Here is a 15,666-nt window from a genome sequence, read left to right on the forward strand (position 1 = left end):
TGATGGTGAGTGGAGCGGTTACAGAGAGAGTAGTAGCGGAAGAGAATGAGTAACAGCTTTTAACAACAGAAGAGTTTGTTATTATATGAATGAGAGTGGAGTGGACCCCACTATATACCACGTTCCACGTTACAACCTTCCGTTTTTTTTCTTACTAATATTTGAAACTAACTTATTAATTTTGCATTAAGAAAAAGTGTAGTACTAATCAAGGAAAAAAAAGGCATAGTCACAAAATTAGAGAAAATAAGAGTGACTGAGATACTTACGTGCCCATGATTTTATAATTGACTTTCAGATTATTGATTGAATAAGTATTAAATCAAAGCGGATGGTCAATTAACTCATATTAAATTATTTCAATGTGTAAGATAATTGAATTTAAAGAGGGTTGAGATTAAAATTGTGAGAATTTAAATGAAAATTTTGAAAAGTAAAAAAATTTAAATGTAATTGCAAGTAAAAAAAAATAGAAATATTGATTTGAAATTTCAGGATGAATTAAATTTATTAAATGATAAGAATTTCATAAATATAAAATAATTTAAAGGTATAGAAGACATATTTAATATTCTTACTATTGTTGGTTTAGGAAGATATTTTCAAAAATCAAGTATCTAATTATTTGTCTTATTTGTCAATTTACCAGAAATAAAAGCTTCTCTCTAAATTATATTCATCATGGCAAGAAATTATATTCCTAAGCTGAATCCAGGAGAATGGAAGAAGGTTGTGCACAAGAACGTGAGAAGGTTTGTCAATTTAAAGTGGGATAAGGCTGGAGGTGACGTTAGATCAGAAAGTGGGGGTAGTTCAACCTTCTTCTTCACGGAGTGGAGCTTGATGATAAATGGAGTGCTAGTGATTTGTTTATGGAGTTTAAAGAATTGGGGAAGTGAATGAGGTCATTATACCATCTAAGAGGGATAGAAGAGGAAGAAGATATGGCTTTGTACGTTATTTTAACGTAAAGAATGATCTTGTTTTAGCGACTAAGTTCGATAACATGATGCTTGAAGGTAGGAAGATCTTTGCTAATGTTCCTCGTTTCCAAAGGAGCCCTAGGTCTAATCCAAAAGCTACATGTTCTTTCATTAGTAGAAGCAACTTCGATAATAATAGGGCGTTAAGGCAGACGGCTCTACGTCAAGTCGGTAATGTCATCAGGAGGGACGATAAGCGAATGTTCGCCGAGGTAACTAAGAACCAAGGAAATCTTTTTATGTCCACGAAAGGGGTTGCCAAACAACATCATTTTTTGGCGTTTTTGAATAATGTAGATGAGGTGAGAAGATATAGGAAAGCTTTATTTGGCACCTCTATAGTTGCAGGTATGGCATACAATATGAAGAATCTATTTCACGATGAAGGTATCTTTACTATTAGAGTTACTCCGATGGGGGCCAATTTATATTTTCTAGAAGATTTGGTTGATGGTGGGGTCTCTAGCTTCATAAAGGAGAGGAAGCTTTGGTGGAAATCTTTGTTCAATGAGATAAGGTATTGGGAAGATAAAGACGTAGATCTTGAGAGGTTAACTTGGATCAAAGTATTAGGGATTCCTTGTTATGCTTGGTTCCCTAAGTTCTTTAAACTCATTTCTACAACTATGGGTTCCTACATCGAATGCGACGCAAATACTTCAACCAAGGTGTGTCTGGATATGGCCAGAACCAAGATTAAAACAAGGTGCCTCTTTTTTATTAGTGAGGATTTTTCTGTTCTCATCAATGGAACAGATTTCAGAATTACAGTGGTCGAGGAGCCTCCCAGAATAGAGAAGGAATTTTTTAATAGGAAGTATCGAGAAGACTGTTCGGAGACGGGGGATTATCTAACGGAATTTAGCTCCGGCGAAGATGGGGAATATGATGGTGTTGAGGTTTTCGAGGAGGAGGCAGAAAATGTCCAAGAGGATGATGGCAAAAGGGATGTGAGAAAGGATGGAATTATTGTTTCTCAGGCTACTCCTGAGCCGAACTGCCCTGTAGTTGCTCTAGGTGAAACACGTTTTGAGTTATCAGTGGAGTCAAAACTCAAAAAGCGGCAATCTGTTTTATCTGAAGGAACAAAGGTGACTAACACTTTTCACTCTTCTGAGGCAACCTGTGTTGCTGACACATGTCTCGAGAACTTTTCAGCGGGGGATCTAGCAAGTGAGTGTAGTCCAAGTCAACAATCTTTTTTCAATGGTGGGCCCAGTTGTGGAAACAGGGCCTTGGACTTCCATCCTGGGCCTGCCGTAGGGACAAGTAAAACGTGCAGCCCAGTTTCTTTTGATGAGGTTTGCAGAAATGTGAAAAAATCCAAGCCCACAAAAAGGAAGAAAATAGAGGTTAGAGATTTAGGGGAGAGGGTAGACTTTGTTCCCTCATTTTATGCGTGTTTAGTCCCAATAAGCCACAGGGTTCCATCAAAATTCGCAGATCATGCAAAGGCAATTATAGAAGATGATGATACTATTTCTAATGGTCCTTTCTCGGCTGGAATTTAGTTGACAGACTCTGAAGTGGCAAGATGTAACAGAAGGATTTTGAAGGATGGAAATTCTGAGGTGAGCTCGAAGATATGGGAATCCATCTCTAAGTATGATGTTGTCAGTAGGTTGGACAAAAATGCGTGTATTAAAGAAATGGAGGCTATGGAGGGCACGATAAAGAAGGGATGAGGGCAAAGAAGGCAGACCTTAACAAGTTAAAATGAATTTGCTATCCTACAATATTATAGGAGGAAGAAGCTACGCCAAAAGAAAGAGGAAAAATTATCTCATCAACTCAGGTAATGTATATTTATGCTTTCTTCAGGAGACAAATATTAAGTCTTTTGATGATTCCACGGCTAGGTCTTTTTGGGGAAGTAATGAGGTAGGGTGGATAGCGAGTAACTCTCGGGGAGCGTCGGGAGGTATGGTAATTCTTTGGAGAAGAAATTCTCTTTCTCTTATTTTTAGCTTTATTGCACCCGGGTACGTAGGATTAAATTTTAATTGGGAAGGTGGCATTTACAAGTTTGTCAATATTTATGGAAAGAAAATCATTATGGAATAGGTTAATTGAGATGAAGAGGCAGAGGGGTTCTGAAGAGTGGTGTCTAGTAGGAGATTTTAATGAGATTTGTAGTAGGGAGGAGAGGTTGGGAAGAAGGGTTCATCATAGTAGTAGAGATGTAACACCCTAATTCTACCCCACAAGTATAAGCGAAAATCAGAGTGCATTCAAAAATATTCATCAAAAGATAAGATGTCACATTTCGACTTAACCAAACAAACATACTTATATCGCATTTAACAAAGATGCATAGCATTCGGAAACAAAACTTTATCCAACAACTTCCAATTTCAACTTATAAACATCTTTCAATTCAACTTAAAACAAATGTCATCATGGAATACAACAATTAAATAATAACGACTAATCCCCCCGAGTGCTACGTATCAGTGTAATAAACACCAACTCGACTTGCCATAAAGCAACATAAAGGCTTCATGAAGTCACTTCGAACATCCACAGCTAATCTCGAGTACCTGCCCATTTCCCATGGTAAGGGAAATATCAGCAAAAGGGTGAGATACCTTACAATATAAAGGAATGCATGATAAATAATATAGGAGATATAGATCATACATAATTTCACCACTTCGCATCACATACCATCTTACAACAATTTTTATCGCAAAACAACTTATCAATATAATACAGCTTTCAAAACGGCAACAATGTCATTAATCAATTAAGACAACATATTCAAATTCACAATTATACTGTCATCACGTCACCACAAACATATCATCGTCTCAGCAATTCAAATTACATAATCAGCTTATGAAACGACAACAATGTCAACAATCAACCATGACAATATATGCAATTCACAAGTAATATTCCGACACATCATAACAAACATCTCATCATCAAGTCATCACATCACAACAAACATATCTTCATCAAGTCAGAACAACATAATCAAATAATACTCAGATGCAATTCACATGTGACTCGACTTATGCAAATGCATGTGGTACCATTTGGAGTAAAACTCCCGTCTCAAACATTTACCACTTGGGCCGTCTCAAACATTTGTCAATTGGGTCGTCTCAAACATTTTGCCACTTGGGCCTTCTCAAACATTTGCCATTAAGGCCATCTCAAACAATGCAATGGATGCGACTCAAATGATGCACATCCACAAATACAACATAAAAAAAACGTCACGACATCGTCTAAACAAAATCAGCTAAATGCCAAGGTTCTATGGCAATAACCATATCATTACTATGATAGTAGCTTATCACATCTCAATCTCGTCTTTATGATATACAACTATACACAAATATTCAACTTCGTACTTATCAACACAATACGACTTATCAACATTGACCATAGGTTCTACGGTAACGAACAACAAATTCATCATATTAACAACAAACACCAACAAATTCATCATATTAACAACAACAACAAATTCATCATATTAACATAATTCAAGTAACGACATAACATGATTAGTTCAACTTCTTAATTAAAGCATATTTATTTATTATTTCATCACAATGCATCATTGTCTCATCATAAAGAAAGTACATATCATCATCTCAATAACATTGTATCGTTACAAGAAAAACATACATTAAGTTATACCACAACATGGTTATGTCAATTCATCGCAAAGAGCATACTTCATATGTTAACACAACATAGTTCATCATTTAATCCTAATACACATAATTTTATTGCATAATGGTATATTTCATTGCGTTATCTTTCCAACGCTTCAAACGGCGCATCAATCGGAGTCCGGATACTCAAGTTATGGCCTTTACAAAAATCTGTCAAAAATTGGAAGTTGCTCAGGTCGACGCATAAAATCCCCAGGTCGACGCATGGATGTTTCTAGCCCCCTCGGGTTTGCTCTGGTCGACCCATGAGTCGACTCATGCAGGTCTTTTGGGAATCTATAGGTCAACGCATGAATTTCATAGGTCGACGCATGTTGAAGAAAACCAGATTTTCTGCTTTTTTGGGTTGCTCAGGTCGACTTAGGCTTCTGCGTAGGTCGACCTACGCTGCGTAAAAACCCAAAAATCACCATTTTTCTTCCCCATTCACCTCATACAACAACTATTAACCCTCATACAACTTATACATCAATTAACAACAATTTTAGCACACATATAAGGTTCCTAAACATGTTCCTAACCATGGGTTCACATACAAACATCATCCAACATACATAGAATCACAATTTCATAGAAATCTAGTATGACTCCTAACAACTTCAAATTCAATTTTCACACATTCATGGATAACAACATACAATCAAAACCCCATCATATAAACCTCTATCAATTCCACCAAATGCTCCATAAATCATTCATCAACAACATCAAGATTGCAATTCTCACATAAACATGGATATTCAATTATGAAGTCTAATTTCTACCATACCCACCATCACGCCAATCCTTAGAGATTAAGAACCCCACCCTTACCTTAGCAAAAGCTTCACCTTCTTCAATGGAGTCCTTCCTCTTCATGCCATAACTTTCCTCTTTCTTCCCTTCTTTCTCTTCTTTCTCTTCTTGAGTTATGAGACTAAATCTCTAAAACCCTAACCTTTACTATCTCCCTAATGGGCTTAACCCGTAACCCATCCATTGTGTTATATTTCTTCCACTTAGTCCCAATCATAACATTCCTTTAATTACTCAATTAAGCCAAATAACACACATAATTGAATAATCATATAACATAACAAATATTATTCCCAATAACATTCCACAACTACAATTGCTCCATAACTTAATTAATACCAACTTGCGATTTGTATTCCTCCGACTAATCCGACTAATAAATCTGACCATAAACTTAACTGCTCAAATCAACATATTAATCCAATTACGCCTTTAGAATAATACCGATAAATTTCAACTTCAACTAATTCCAACGAATAAATCCTTGATTAATTTAATTAAATAATTAATTAAATTCGGGGCGTTACAAGAGACATGGCCAATTTTTTGGAATTTCATTGACGAGATGGAGCTGGTGGATATCCCTTGCGTTGGGGGAGATTCACTTGGTACAAGGGGAACGGTAGAGCCATGAGCAGACTCGATAGCTTCCTTTTATAAGGTAAGCTTATAGAAGAGTGGAACATTATTGATCAAAGAGTGGGGAGTAAAGATATTTCGGACCATTGCCCTATATGGTGAAACTCGGACAAGTCTAATTGGGGACCGAAACCATTTATATTCAATAATACTTGGTTTAAACATGTTGATTTTAAGCCTTTCGTAATAGAAGAGTGGGCTAAGATCAAGGTGGAAGGAAGAGGCGAATTCATTTTAAATGAGAAGTTAAAAAGGTTGAAAGGTTGTATTAAGGAGTGGAATCGAGATACTTTCGCTTGGATTGATCTAAAGGTGTACGAACACGGGAATAGGCTACACAAGTTGGATAGTTTATTGGTGGACAATCATGGTGGTGATGGGGAGAGTTTTGTGAAGGATAGAAAGATAGATACGGGAGATATTTGGGACAAATTAAATTTGAAAAAAGATATTCCTAGGTTGAAGTCTAGGCAATTGTGGCTGAAGGAGGGTGATAGAAATTCTCGTTTTTTTCACAATTCGTTGAAGGAGAGATATAGGAGGAACACTATTTCTTCGGTGGAGGTGGAGGATGGTAGAGTGGAGGGAGTTGAAGATATTAAGGAGGCAATCGAGTCTCACTTTGAAGAGTTCTTTAGAGAAAGAAACTGTAACAGATATGTCCCTGCAGGTTTTGGTTTTTAATCTCTAAATGAAAATGACAGTGCTTGGCTTGAAAGACCTTTTCTAGAAGATGAAGTGAAAGACGTTGTTTGGTCTTGTGAAGGTAACAAGAGTGTCGGCCCCGATGGCTTTTCTCTCAAGTTTTATAAGCAAAATTGGGATCTTATTAAGAATGATGTGTTGAGATTTTTGTCGGACTTCCACAAGTTCCCTAAGCTTACAAAAGCTTGTACTTCTTCTTTCTTAACGTTGATTCCGAAGATCAATAATCCCCAAAGTTTAACCGACTATAGACTCATTTGTCTTATGGGAAGCATGTATAAGATCTTTTCTAAACTTCTAGCATCTAGATTAAAATGTGTCTTAGGGAAGATTTTCTCTAATAATCAAACCACTTTTGTTCTACGTAGAAATATTGCGGATGGAATCTTAATGATCAACGAGATTTTGGACTTGGCTAAGAGAGAGAAGAGGAGTTCTGTGGTGCTGAAAGTAGACTTCGAAAAGGCATATGACTCCGTAAGCTGGAATTTTCTTAGATACTTCCTTCCAAAGACAAGGTTTGGAGATTAATGGATTAGATGGTTGGAAGCAAGTGTGTTCACTAGTTCGATGTCCGTGCTTGTTAATGGTAGTGCAACAAAGGATTTTAAGGTGGAGAAAGGGCTTCGTCAAGGTGATCCTATAGCCCCCTTCTTATTCGTTTTGGTTATGGAGGCTTTAACGAGTCTTGTGCATAAAGTGGCTGCTCTTGGTGAATTTAGTGGTTTCAAGTTATATGATGAAGACGTGATTAATATCTTGCAATTCGCAGATGATACTATTTTTGTGGCGGATGGTAAAAGCGATAACTTTTGGAGCATGAAAGCTATTTTACGGGGTTTCGAATTGATGTTGGGTCTTAAAATCAACTTTCACAAAAGTAAATTGTATGGCATAAATGTGGGAAACTGGCTAATGGAGGCAGCCTCGACTTTCCTGTCATGTGACATAGACAACCTACCTTTCAAATATCTTGGCGTCAAATTTGGTGGCAGTCCGAGGAAACTTTCAATGTGAAGGGATCTAATAAATCATTTAAAAGGCAAGTTGGCTTCTTGGAAGGGAAGGTTTCTCTCTTTAGAGGGTCGTGTTGTTATTATCAATTCAGTTATGAATTCTATCCCCATTTATACCCTCTCATTTTATAAATCGCCCGCGAAGGTGTTAAGTGAAATTCGCCTGATTCAAAGCAGTTTCCTTTGGGGTGGTAGCGAGATTAAAAGGACGGTTCATTGGGTTAATTGGAAGACTGTTTGCAGCCCGCATGAATACGAGGGATTAGGAGTTAAAAAATTTGAAGTTTTGAATTTGGCTCTTCTAAGTAAATGGAAGTGGAAGATAATCAACGATCAAGATGCGGTATGGAATCAGATTTTGAGACGTAGATACGAAAATACTATTACGAAAGTGCAGACTAGTGATCATACCGTGTTGAACAGTCGGGGTTCCATTTGGTGGCAAGATTTGATTCTCTCTAATAACTCCATTTTCCACTAAATAATCGCTTTGCAAGGTCTATTTTTTGCAGCATCGACAATGGAGATGGTACTGCATTATGGCGTTCTAATTGGCAGGGTATGCAACCTCTGAGTATAGATTTTCCTGATATTTTTACTCACACTAGCAATCCGGGCATTTCTGTAGCAGAAGATCGATCTTGGCACGGACTGGATTGGACGTGGAATCTGCCGGACTTGGTGTCCGCTGAAGCTGCTATCAAGCCAGCTATATGGGCAGAATTCACAGATTCTTTGGCTGGAGTGTTGATGGTTAGAAATGAAAAGGATTCATTTGTTTGATCCAAAGATCATGATGGAATATTTTCTGTAAGTTCCTGCTACAATTTGTTCAAAATTGTTAACACAGTTCATGCTTTTCCCCCTTTTGTGATGAATGCTATCAAGTTTTTGTGGGACTTAAACGTTCCGTCGAATTTACTTATCTTCGGTTGGAGATTAATTATTAATAGATTTCCTACCAAAGACCATCTCCGAAAAAGGGGTATTCTGTCGGATTTGAGAGATTTGCAATGTGTCTTTTGTGTTAGAGAGGAGGAATCTATCGAGCATCTTTTTGGTCTTTGTACCGTTTCGATCAGAATTTGGGAGAAAATGAAAAGTTGGTTAGGTAATCTTGATGAGCTGTCTTTGGCGGATTTCACTCGTTTCTTTTTCTTCTAAATGGGAAGATGAAGAAGATTATATTCGTCGTCGTTTGGTTAGCAACGGCTTCGACTCTTTGGTTGATGCGCAATGCTATAATCTTTAAAGAAGGTAATTTCAATTTCGACGAGTGTATGTCGGCCATCGTCTTTAGATCTTGAACATGGTTAAACTCTTCTTGTAATCTCCATTTTTGTTGTAATTTCTACATTTGGAACATCAAACCTCTCCTTTGTTTTAGAATGTAGAGGTTCTCCGTTCTGTATCTTTGGGTGGAGTATCCCTTATACTCTCATTTAATGGATTTGCCTATTAAAAAAAGGAATATATAAGAGAAATAACTCTCATATATAGATTGAAAAGAATCAATGGTCATGATGAAGAGTAAGTCTTGATAACTTACTCCTGGAGTAAGAATATCCCTCATATATATATATATATATATATATATATATATATATATATATATATATATATATATATATATTTTACAGTTTTGAATAAATATGTCATAGTAAAGTTTTTTATGTGGCCCTGATCATTGATCATTGAGCTCATTGACATTCTTAGCATTCTCTAAACTCCCCAACATAAAGGTTTATATGTAAAAAACAAAAATGATTTATTAACAATTGCAAGGCTTCAATACTTATCATTGCAGTCAAACAATAATATATGAATTCAGTTAATACAAAGATCTTGATAGTTTCCAATAAAATAATGAAATGTGCTAGTACTTCAATACTTATCAATATAATCAAACAAGATTATGTGAATTCAATAGATCCAAGATTATGTGAATTCAATAGATCCAAAATTTTTGATAGTATCCAGAAGAATAAAAAAACAACTGTGTTATTACTTCATTCTAATGAAGCAGCAATAGCACATATCAAAGTCCAGATCATGAGAACATATAAACAACAATGTGAAAACATAGGAAGACTTAAATTTCTATCTCACCTATAAGTTTCAAGTTTAAGAAGTTAGAGATACCACATTAGAGTAAATCATTAATTCAGAAATATTTACGTATGAACTTTTAAAAAAAATCTTCATATATCACTACTCGCTCGTAGCATCATTACATATTAAAGGGAGAGAAAAGAGAAGAAGAAAAATTGGTTGAAACTATTTTTCTATTCACTTACTCAATTAGGGTTATAATAATTACAAGTGGATAACAACAATTAACCTCTCTCAACAAACTAAGAGAACTAGTTTATTTATAGACTATTAAGCTAACTTAAACAATTGGGCTTAAACACACAAGCCCAATTTGACATGCTAGCAGACCTAGCATATATCAACTAATACATGTTAGAACAACTTCAAACACAACACGCATTATTCCGACAACATTATTCTAACAGCAGCATGCAAAAAGAATTGACAGTTTTTTTTCGTATATAAAAATATTTAAATTAATAATAGATTTTTTTCCCGTATACCATTTTTGAATCAAATTTTTTTTACACTACTAGAAATACTCAAATTTCCTGCGGATTTACCTGCGGATTTTAGCTAAATTTCCGCAGGAAACACGTTACCTGCGGATTTTCCTGCGGTTACTCGTCCCCAGCTAAAACCTTCGTGGGTAATAATTTCAACAGGAAATTCCGCAGGTAAATCCGCAGCTAAGTCCGCAGGAAAACTCCGCAGCTAAATCCGCAGGAAAGTAGCTAGATACAATAAATACACAAAACAGAATATAAACTTTCCTGTACTACAAAAAAACACATACTTTGCACCATTGTCCAACACTGAGGTTAAATGAATAAAGTTTGATTAACTAAGTTATTTATCAGTCATTGAATAAATATGTAAGGGAAGGATAACATACCTGAATTGTTTTCCTAAAATTTCTCGGGTCATCTTGATCAAAGGGATATGCTCCAACCAGCATGACATAAAGGGTTACGCCGCACGACCACACATCAGCCAACTAAATTTTTTTCAGAATACAACATTAGCACGATTAGAGAAAAATAGACACAAACATGAAAAAAGTACGAGACTATGCAGAACCAGTTATACCTCCGGAGCTATATAAGCGGGAGTTCCAACAGTTGATTTGGGTCGGGAATGAAGCAAAGATGACTACACCACAAACAAGAAGCACTTAAGAGATACAGACACAGGACTAATTACTCCTATCGTCAAAACTTTAAAACTCGATAGTATTCATTCATTACAGTACCTTGGAATAACCAAAGTCACAAATTTTCAAGCGAGGTGCAGGGCTTCCATCTAACAGTGTATTTTCCAGCTTCAAATCTCTATGACATATTTGCTGCAAAAGGAGAGTAAAACCTTAGATTCTTCTCACTTTGTACATTTTCGAATACGTAAAGTCCTAAATAATTTTTTCAAAAACTGAGCATGATAATAATACCAACCATAGCATGACAGTAATGGACACCAGATATCAGCTGCTGAAAAAATACCTAGCCTGAATAATCAAAGAAGAAAACAAATGAGACATAAAAAACTATGAAATAAAGCCAAAAATTCTGCAAAATCGTCAAGGTATTAACCTCGTCTTCGCTAAACCGTCCAGCACTACATATCTGCTCAAAGAGTTCACCTCCAGCTGCATACTCCATCACTATTGCTAAATGAGTAGGAGTCAAAACCACCTAAACAATCATAACCCCATTGAAGTAATAACAGTTAACAACTTTCAATCAATTAACACTATCCTCAATACAAACTGATCCAAATCCAACAGATAAACAAACAAATATAGTCCTTACCTCCTTAAAGCGAATTATATTCGGGTGCCGAAGAGACCTGTGGTTGATAATCTCTCTTGCCACATTCTCATCAATCTGAAATCACAGAAGCAAAAAAAACTTATAATCCCAGATGTCAAAATAGCTTAATTCAAAATCCCGGACACACCTATTTCAGAGGTGTCGGTGCCACATAGCTTAATTTTGAAATTAATAAAAGCAACATAAATTTGTCACCTCGATACGCCAAATAAGAGACTCAGCTTTTGAAGATATCTTGATGCAGAAACCAGTTCTATCTAAAATCATTTTTGATAGGTGTGGCCTGCATACAACAATAGCAGGAGAAACTAAGCATTAAATAAAACATTAACTGACCCTATTTCCTTCAAATAAGCTCAGAGGAACAAGTTCAGTGTCTGTTTTACAGCTTCTATCAGTAAGATTCCAACAATCTCTTCAAATAATAAACTACGCAAGCACAAAGTATAGATAACATTCACTTTCAAAACCTAATAAGCAAACAATCCATTACAATCTTTTGTAAAACAGCTACTTGTATGAAGAAGAAAAATATAAGTCTGAAGGGAAATAGATTCCACATATGGATTCAAAGCCATATTAACTTCTAGATAGGTCTTCAATTTAATTTGGTTCTCAGCTTTTAAAAGTTCAGAGAAACAACAATAAGTCATAAAAGTAAAACAGAGATGATTTAAGTCTAAAACACATAATTTAAATTATTATTAGTTGGTGATAAGAAAAAAGATTAAAACAAATTGACCCCAGGTTGTATGCTGATAAGAGAAAATGCTTTCAAACCTGATATATCAGTAACCTCAACTTTCTGCTTTTACGAGAATAAGCTGTACAACTTCCAACTCTGAGTCTGATCTTACGAGAATTCATAACACGAAAATTATAATCGAGTTATATTCAAAATCAACATTAGAACAGTGGCAAAACAGTCTCAAAACAGCTCCTAATCTCACAATCCCAAAAAATGAAAGAAAAAAAAGAACTTACCCAACGCCAAAGCAATGTCAATCAGAGATTAGTTGTCGGTGTTAAGAACAGTGGCAAATGGGACCATCGGCAGTGGTGGACGTCGATAGCAGCACAAATACTATTAAGCAAGAGTTTCAGGTCATTTACCGGTAATACGTGGAACCACAGCTGCAGACACAATGGTTGCAGCACGAACATTTTCCGCAAACCCAACAAGGAATTGTTGAGAATCCTCACCATAAATACTAACCCTGTCATAAATAAATCAAAAAATCAAACTCTATTGTTAATGAATTTGACAGTGTGCATAATAATGGCTTTACTGAAATTAAAGAAAGAGGTGTACCTCATGATAAACTAGTGGTATAGCATTTGAGTCACTTTGCAATTTACTTCCACTTAGTTCCTGCAAAGGAACAATTTCCTTAGCTATGAAGGCCAGTATCTAGAAAAAATTACAAAGAAATCAAATGAAAATGACATTTAAATGAGAAACTCATTTAAAATAGGTGCATAATCAGTAAGGATACATTATTTCTAAAGCTAAACTATCACCACCATTCACCAAAACATTACAATTAGAAACCCAAAGCTACGTCAAATGAGAACAGCCAAACTAAAACTTGTAACACCTATCAACCACAACCGAGATGCCATATACACTTTGTAATACATTATTTCTAAAGAGCATAGGATACTAACATTGTACAAAATATTTCTAAATCAATGAATTCAATACTGCTTTTGCCTAGAAGAATAATTTTGATTATGTTATCACTGCCCTCCTCTGATACTCTCTTCAGTGTCAACGCTGTGTCACTTCTCGTCCTCTCTTCCATATTATTTGTGGCCAAATATGTCCAAAGTGTAACCAAATAAAAAATATCACTTAATACATAAATAAATAAGTTTGTACGTACACGACACTCGATTGTTAATATGTTTATCTGATCTGATGTTGATTTTAATTGTTTGGGACAGGCATAGTAATTAGAGGACTCATTTTTCCATCTCATCTATTATCTGTTTTTTAAGATACATATACACACATGTCATAAGTTATATGATGATTTTGAATTGTATAAGAATGAATTCCATTGAGATGAGTCACCTAACATAATTGTTGAATGATTGTGCTTTTTCATTGGTGTTCAAAGCCTACATTCAAGGATCATTAAGAATACAACTTCGGGTTAAAAAAAGACCAAACATTCCAGTTACCTTCAGCAATTAGTGCTCTTTCATTGGCAGCCATATGCGCGATGATCTTGTAAATTACTTCAAGCTGCAGAAAAATTAAATGTTACCAAAAATCTATCTAACTAATTAACACTTTTTATTAATTTGATTCAATAACATAGTTGAAAAATTAATATTGGAGAGCGTTTAGCAGTGAGGTAAATGGTGTACATCTTCTGGAGCATGGCAACGTTCAGCTACTTCTTCAATTGACAATGGCTCAATAGGCTCCTTGCAGCTGAAAATACAAAACAAGCAAATTGCAATTAGTAGCGAACCAGACAATATCTTTAAAAAGAATACCTAACTACAACATATTAGTTATTTGCGCAGATAATTTAGTTATTTGCGCAGATAATGTAGTTATTAGCGCGGTAGAGTTTCTTGTTAGAAACAACTTCAAATTTTGCTAGCAGATAAATTCCTGTGCTAAAAATTCAGACATAATATTCGAAATCCATGAGTAAAAGTGTTTCAAAAGTGTGAGGCATACCTATCGATGAAAACCAATATCCTGAGTGAGTATAGTTGGAGGGATACACAAACGCTACTACTGCAATAGCTAAAGGAAGCATTAACTTCAAATATACACAGCAAAGTAAAATGGAATTGTATCATATAATGAAATGCATAAAAATGTTTGGTTTAACTAATAATGAAACCTCTGAACAAGAAGTGATGTTGTCACTATCATAAGTTTCCACACAACATCATTTCAACGGATCTGTAACCAAGCATAGCGAACTCAACAACAAATCTTCAACATTCATCACCATTTCAAGGTTGAGCCACCGCCATTCGTCTCATCGGAAGTTGAATCGGAGAAGAGTTGATAGAGGGAGGTCGCGACCGGAAAGATGAAGGAAGATGAAGGTTGAAGGGGGCCACGATTTGAAACGTGACTCTGTTTCAATACCCTAATCCTCTTTTGATTTCTTTTATTTTAATTCTTTTTATTTTATTTTAATTCTTTTTATTTTATTTTAATTTTTTATTAGTTTGATAAATATATTATTAATTGATATGATTATTAGAAATATTTTCATACATTTTATTTAAGAGTTTAAAGGTAGTCAAAATACAAATAGCACTAAACAAAATAGAAAGGTGAAACAAGATGGTCAACCAAGTTGCAATTGTTTAAAACATATCTTACCTTGATAATTTCTACAAGTTGGTCTACACCACTCTCACCAGAAAAAAACGGCGGATAACAAAATATATTTGCCTATAGTTTTGGTACTCGCGTGAATTGTAAGTGTAAATAGACCGAAATACTTGCAGAAGCTACTTAGTTACCAAACCAAGCAAAAGTTCACCAAGTACGCAACCAGCTGATCAAATATCAATGATTGGGGTGTACTCCGTTGCGCAAAAATATAAGCTCAAGAGCTCTATAGTACCTAGAGCAGATGTAAGATATGTTCGGTTCACCTTTAACCTGCAAGAGATAAACGATTTAGTCTTGATAAAACATCATCTAGTCATTGAAAACAAACAATAGGATTTCAAGGTTAAGAATAAACGAACCAAGACTTTATAAAAATTAAGATTAAAATTAAAAATAAAATAAAATTCATTATAAAAATAATTAATGACATAGAAAAAAATTAAGATTAAGAATTAAAATTATACTAAATAAAAAATCATAAATATAATTAATAAAATAGAAAAAATAATGATTAAATTTTTTATAAATTTAAATAAT

General features: G+C 35.1%; 2 protein-coding genes across 2 annotated transcripts; one reads left to right on the plus strand and one right to left on the minus strand.

Moving 5' to 3' along the window:
* Positions 1–6,035: 6,035 nt before the first annotated feature.
* LOC131651303 (uncharacterized) lies at positions 6,036–7,345 on the plus strand. The gene is made up of 3 exons (XM_058920971.1): positions 6,036–6,092; positions 6,287–6,779; positions 6,876–7,345. The coding sequence occupies exons 1-3, from the start codon at positions 6,036–6,038 to the stop codon at positions 7,343–7,345; spliced, it is 1,020 nt and encodes a 339-aa protein (XP_058776954.1).
* Positions 7,346–10,780: 3,435 nt separating this feature from the next.
* LOC131651304 (serine/threonine-protein kinase SRK2A-like) lies at positions 10,781–14,848 on the minus strand. The gene is made up of 12 exons (XM_058920972.1): positions 14,452–14,848; positions 14,130–14,196; positions 13,941–14,004; positions 13,066–13,164; positions 12,534–12,970; positions 11,949–12,036; positions 11,733–11,807; positions 11,514–11,615; positions 11,376–11,423; positions 11,177–11,269; positions 11,014–11,076; positions 10,781–10,921 (listed from the first exon to the last, which is right to left on the minus strand). The coding sequence occupies exons 6-12, from the start codon at positions 12,018–12,020 to the stop codon at positions 10,781–10,783; spliced, it is 594 nt and encodes a 197-aa protein (XP_058776955.1). The 5' UTR covers positions 12,021–12,036; positions 12,534–12,970; positions 13,066–13,164; positions 13,941–14,004; positions 14,130–14,196; positions 14,452–14,848.
* Between the last annotated feature and the right edge of the window lie 818 nt (positions 14,849–15,666).

The sequence above is a fragment of the Vicia villosa genome, linkage group LG2 (assembly GCF_029867415.1).
Source record: "Vicia villosa cultivar HV-30 ecotype Madison, WI linkage group LG2, Vvil1.0, whole genome shotgun sequence".
NCBI lineage: Eukaryota > Viridiplantae > Streptophyta > Magnoliopsida > Fabales > Fabaceae > Vicia > Vicia villosa.

Bases quoted from the DNA above. Each gene is read 5' to 3' on its own strand.
- LOC131651303 (XM_058920971.1), top strand. From the start codon at position 6,036: ATGGAGCTGGTGGATATCCCTTGCGTTGGGGGAGATTCACTTGGTACA. The intron at 6,093-6,286 runs GTAGAGCCATGA...GTTGATTTTAAG, and splicing joins CACTTGGTACAAGGGGAACG to CCTTTCGTAATAGAAGAGTG. The intron at 6,780-6,875 runs GTTTTGGTTTTT...GGTCTTGTGAAG, and splicing joins TAACAGATATGTCCCTGCAG to GTAACAAGAGTGTCGGCCCC.
- LOC131651304 (XM_058920972.1), bottom strand. From the start codon at position 12,020: ATGATTTTAGATAGAACTGGTTTCTGCATCAAGATATCTTCAAAAGCT. The intron at 11,270-11,375 runs GTTGGTATTATT...CTCCTTTTGCAG, and splicing joins TCCATTACTGTCATGCTATG to CAAATATGTCATAGAGATTT. The intron at 10,922-11,013 runs GTATAACTGGTT...AAAAAAATTTAG, and splicing joins CCGCTTATATAGCTCCGGAG to TTGGCTGATGTGTGGTCGTG.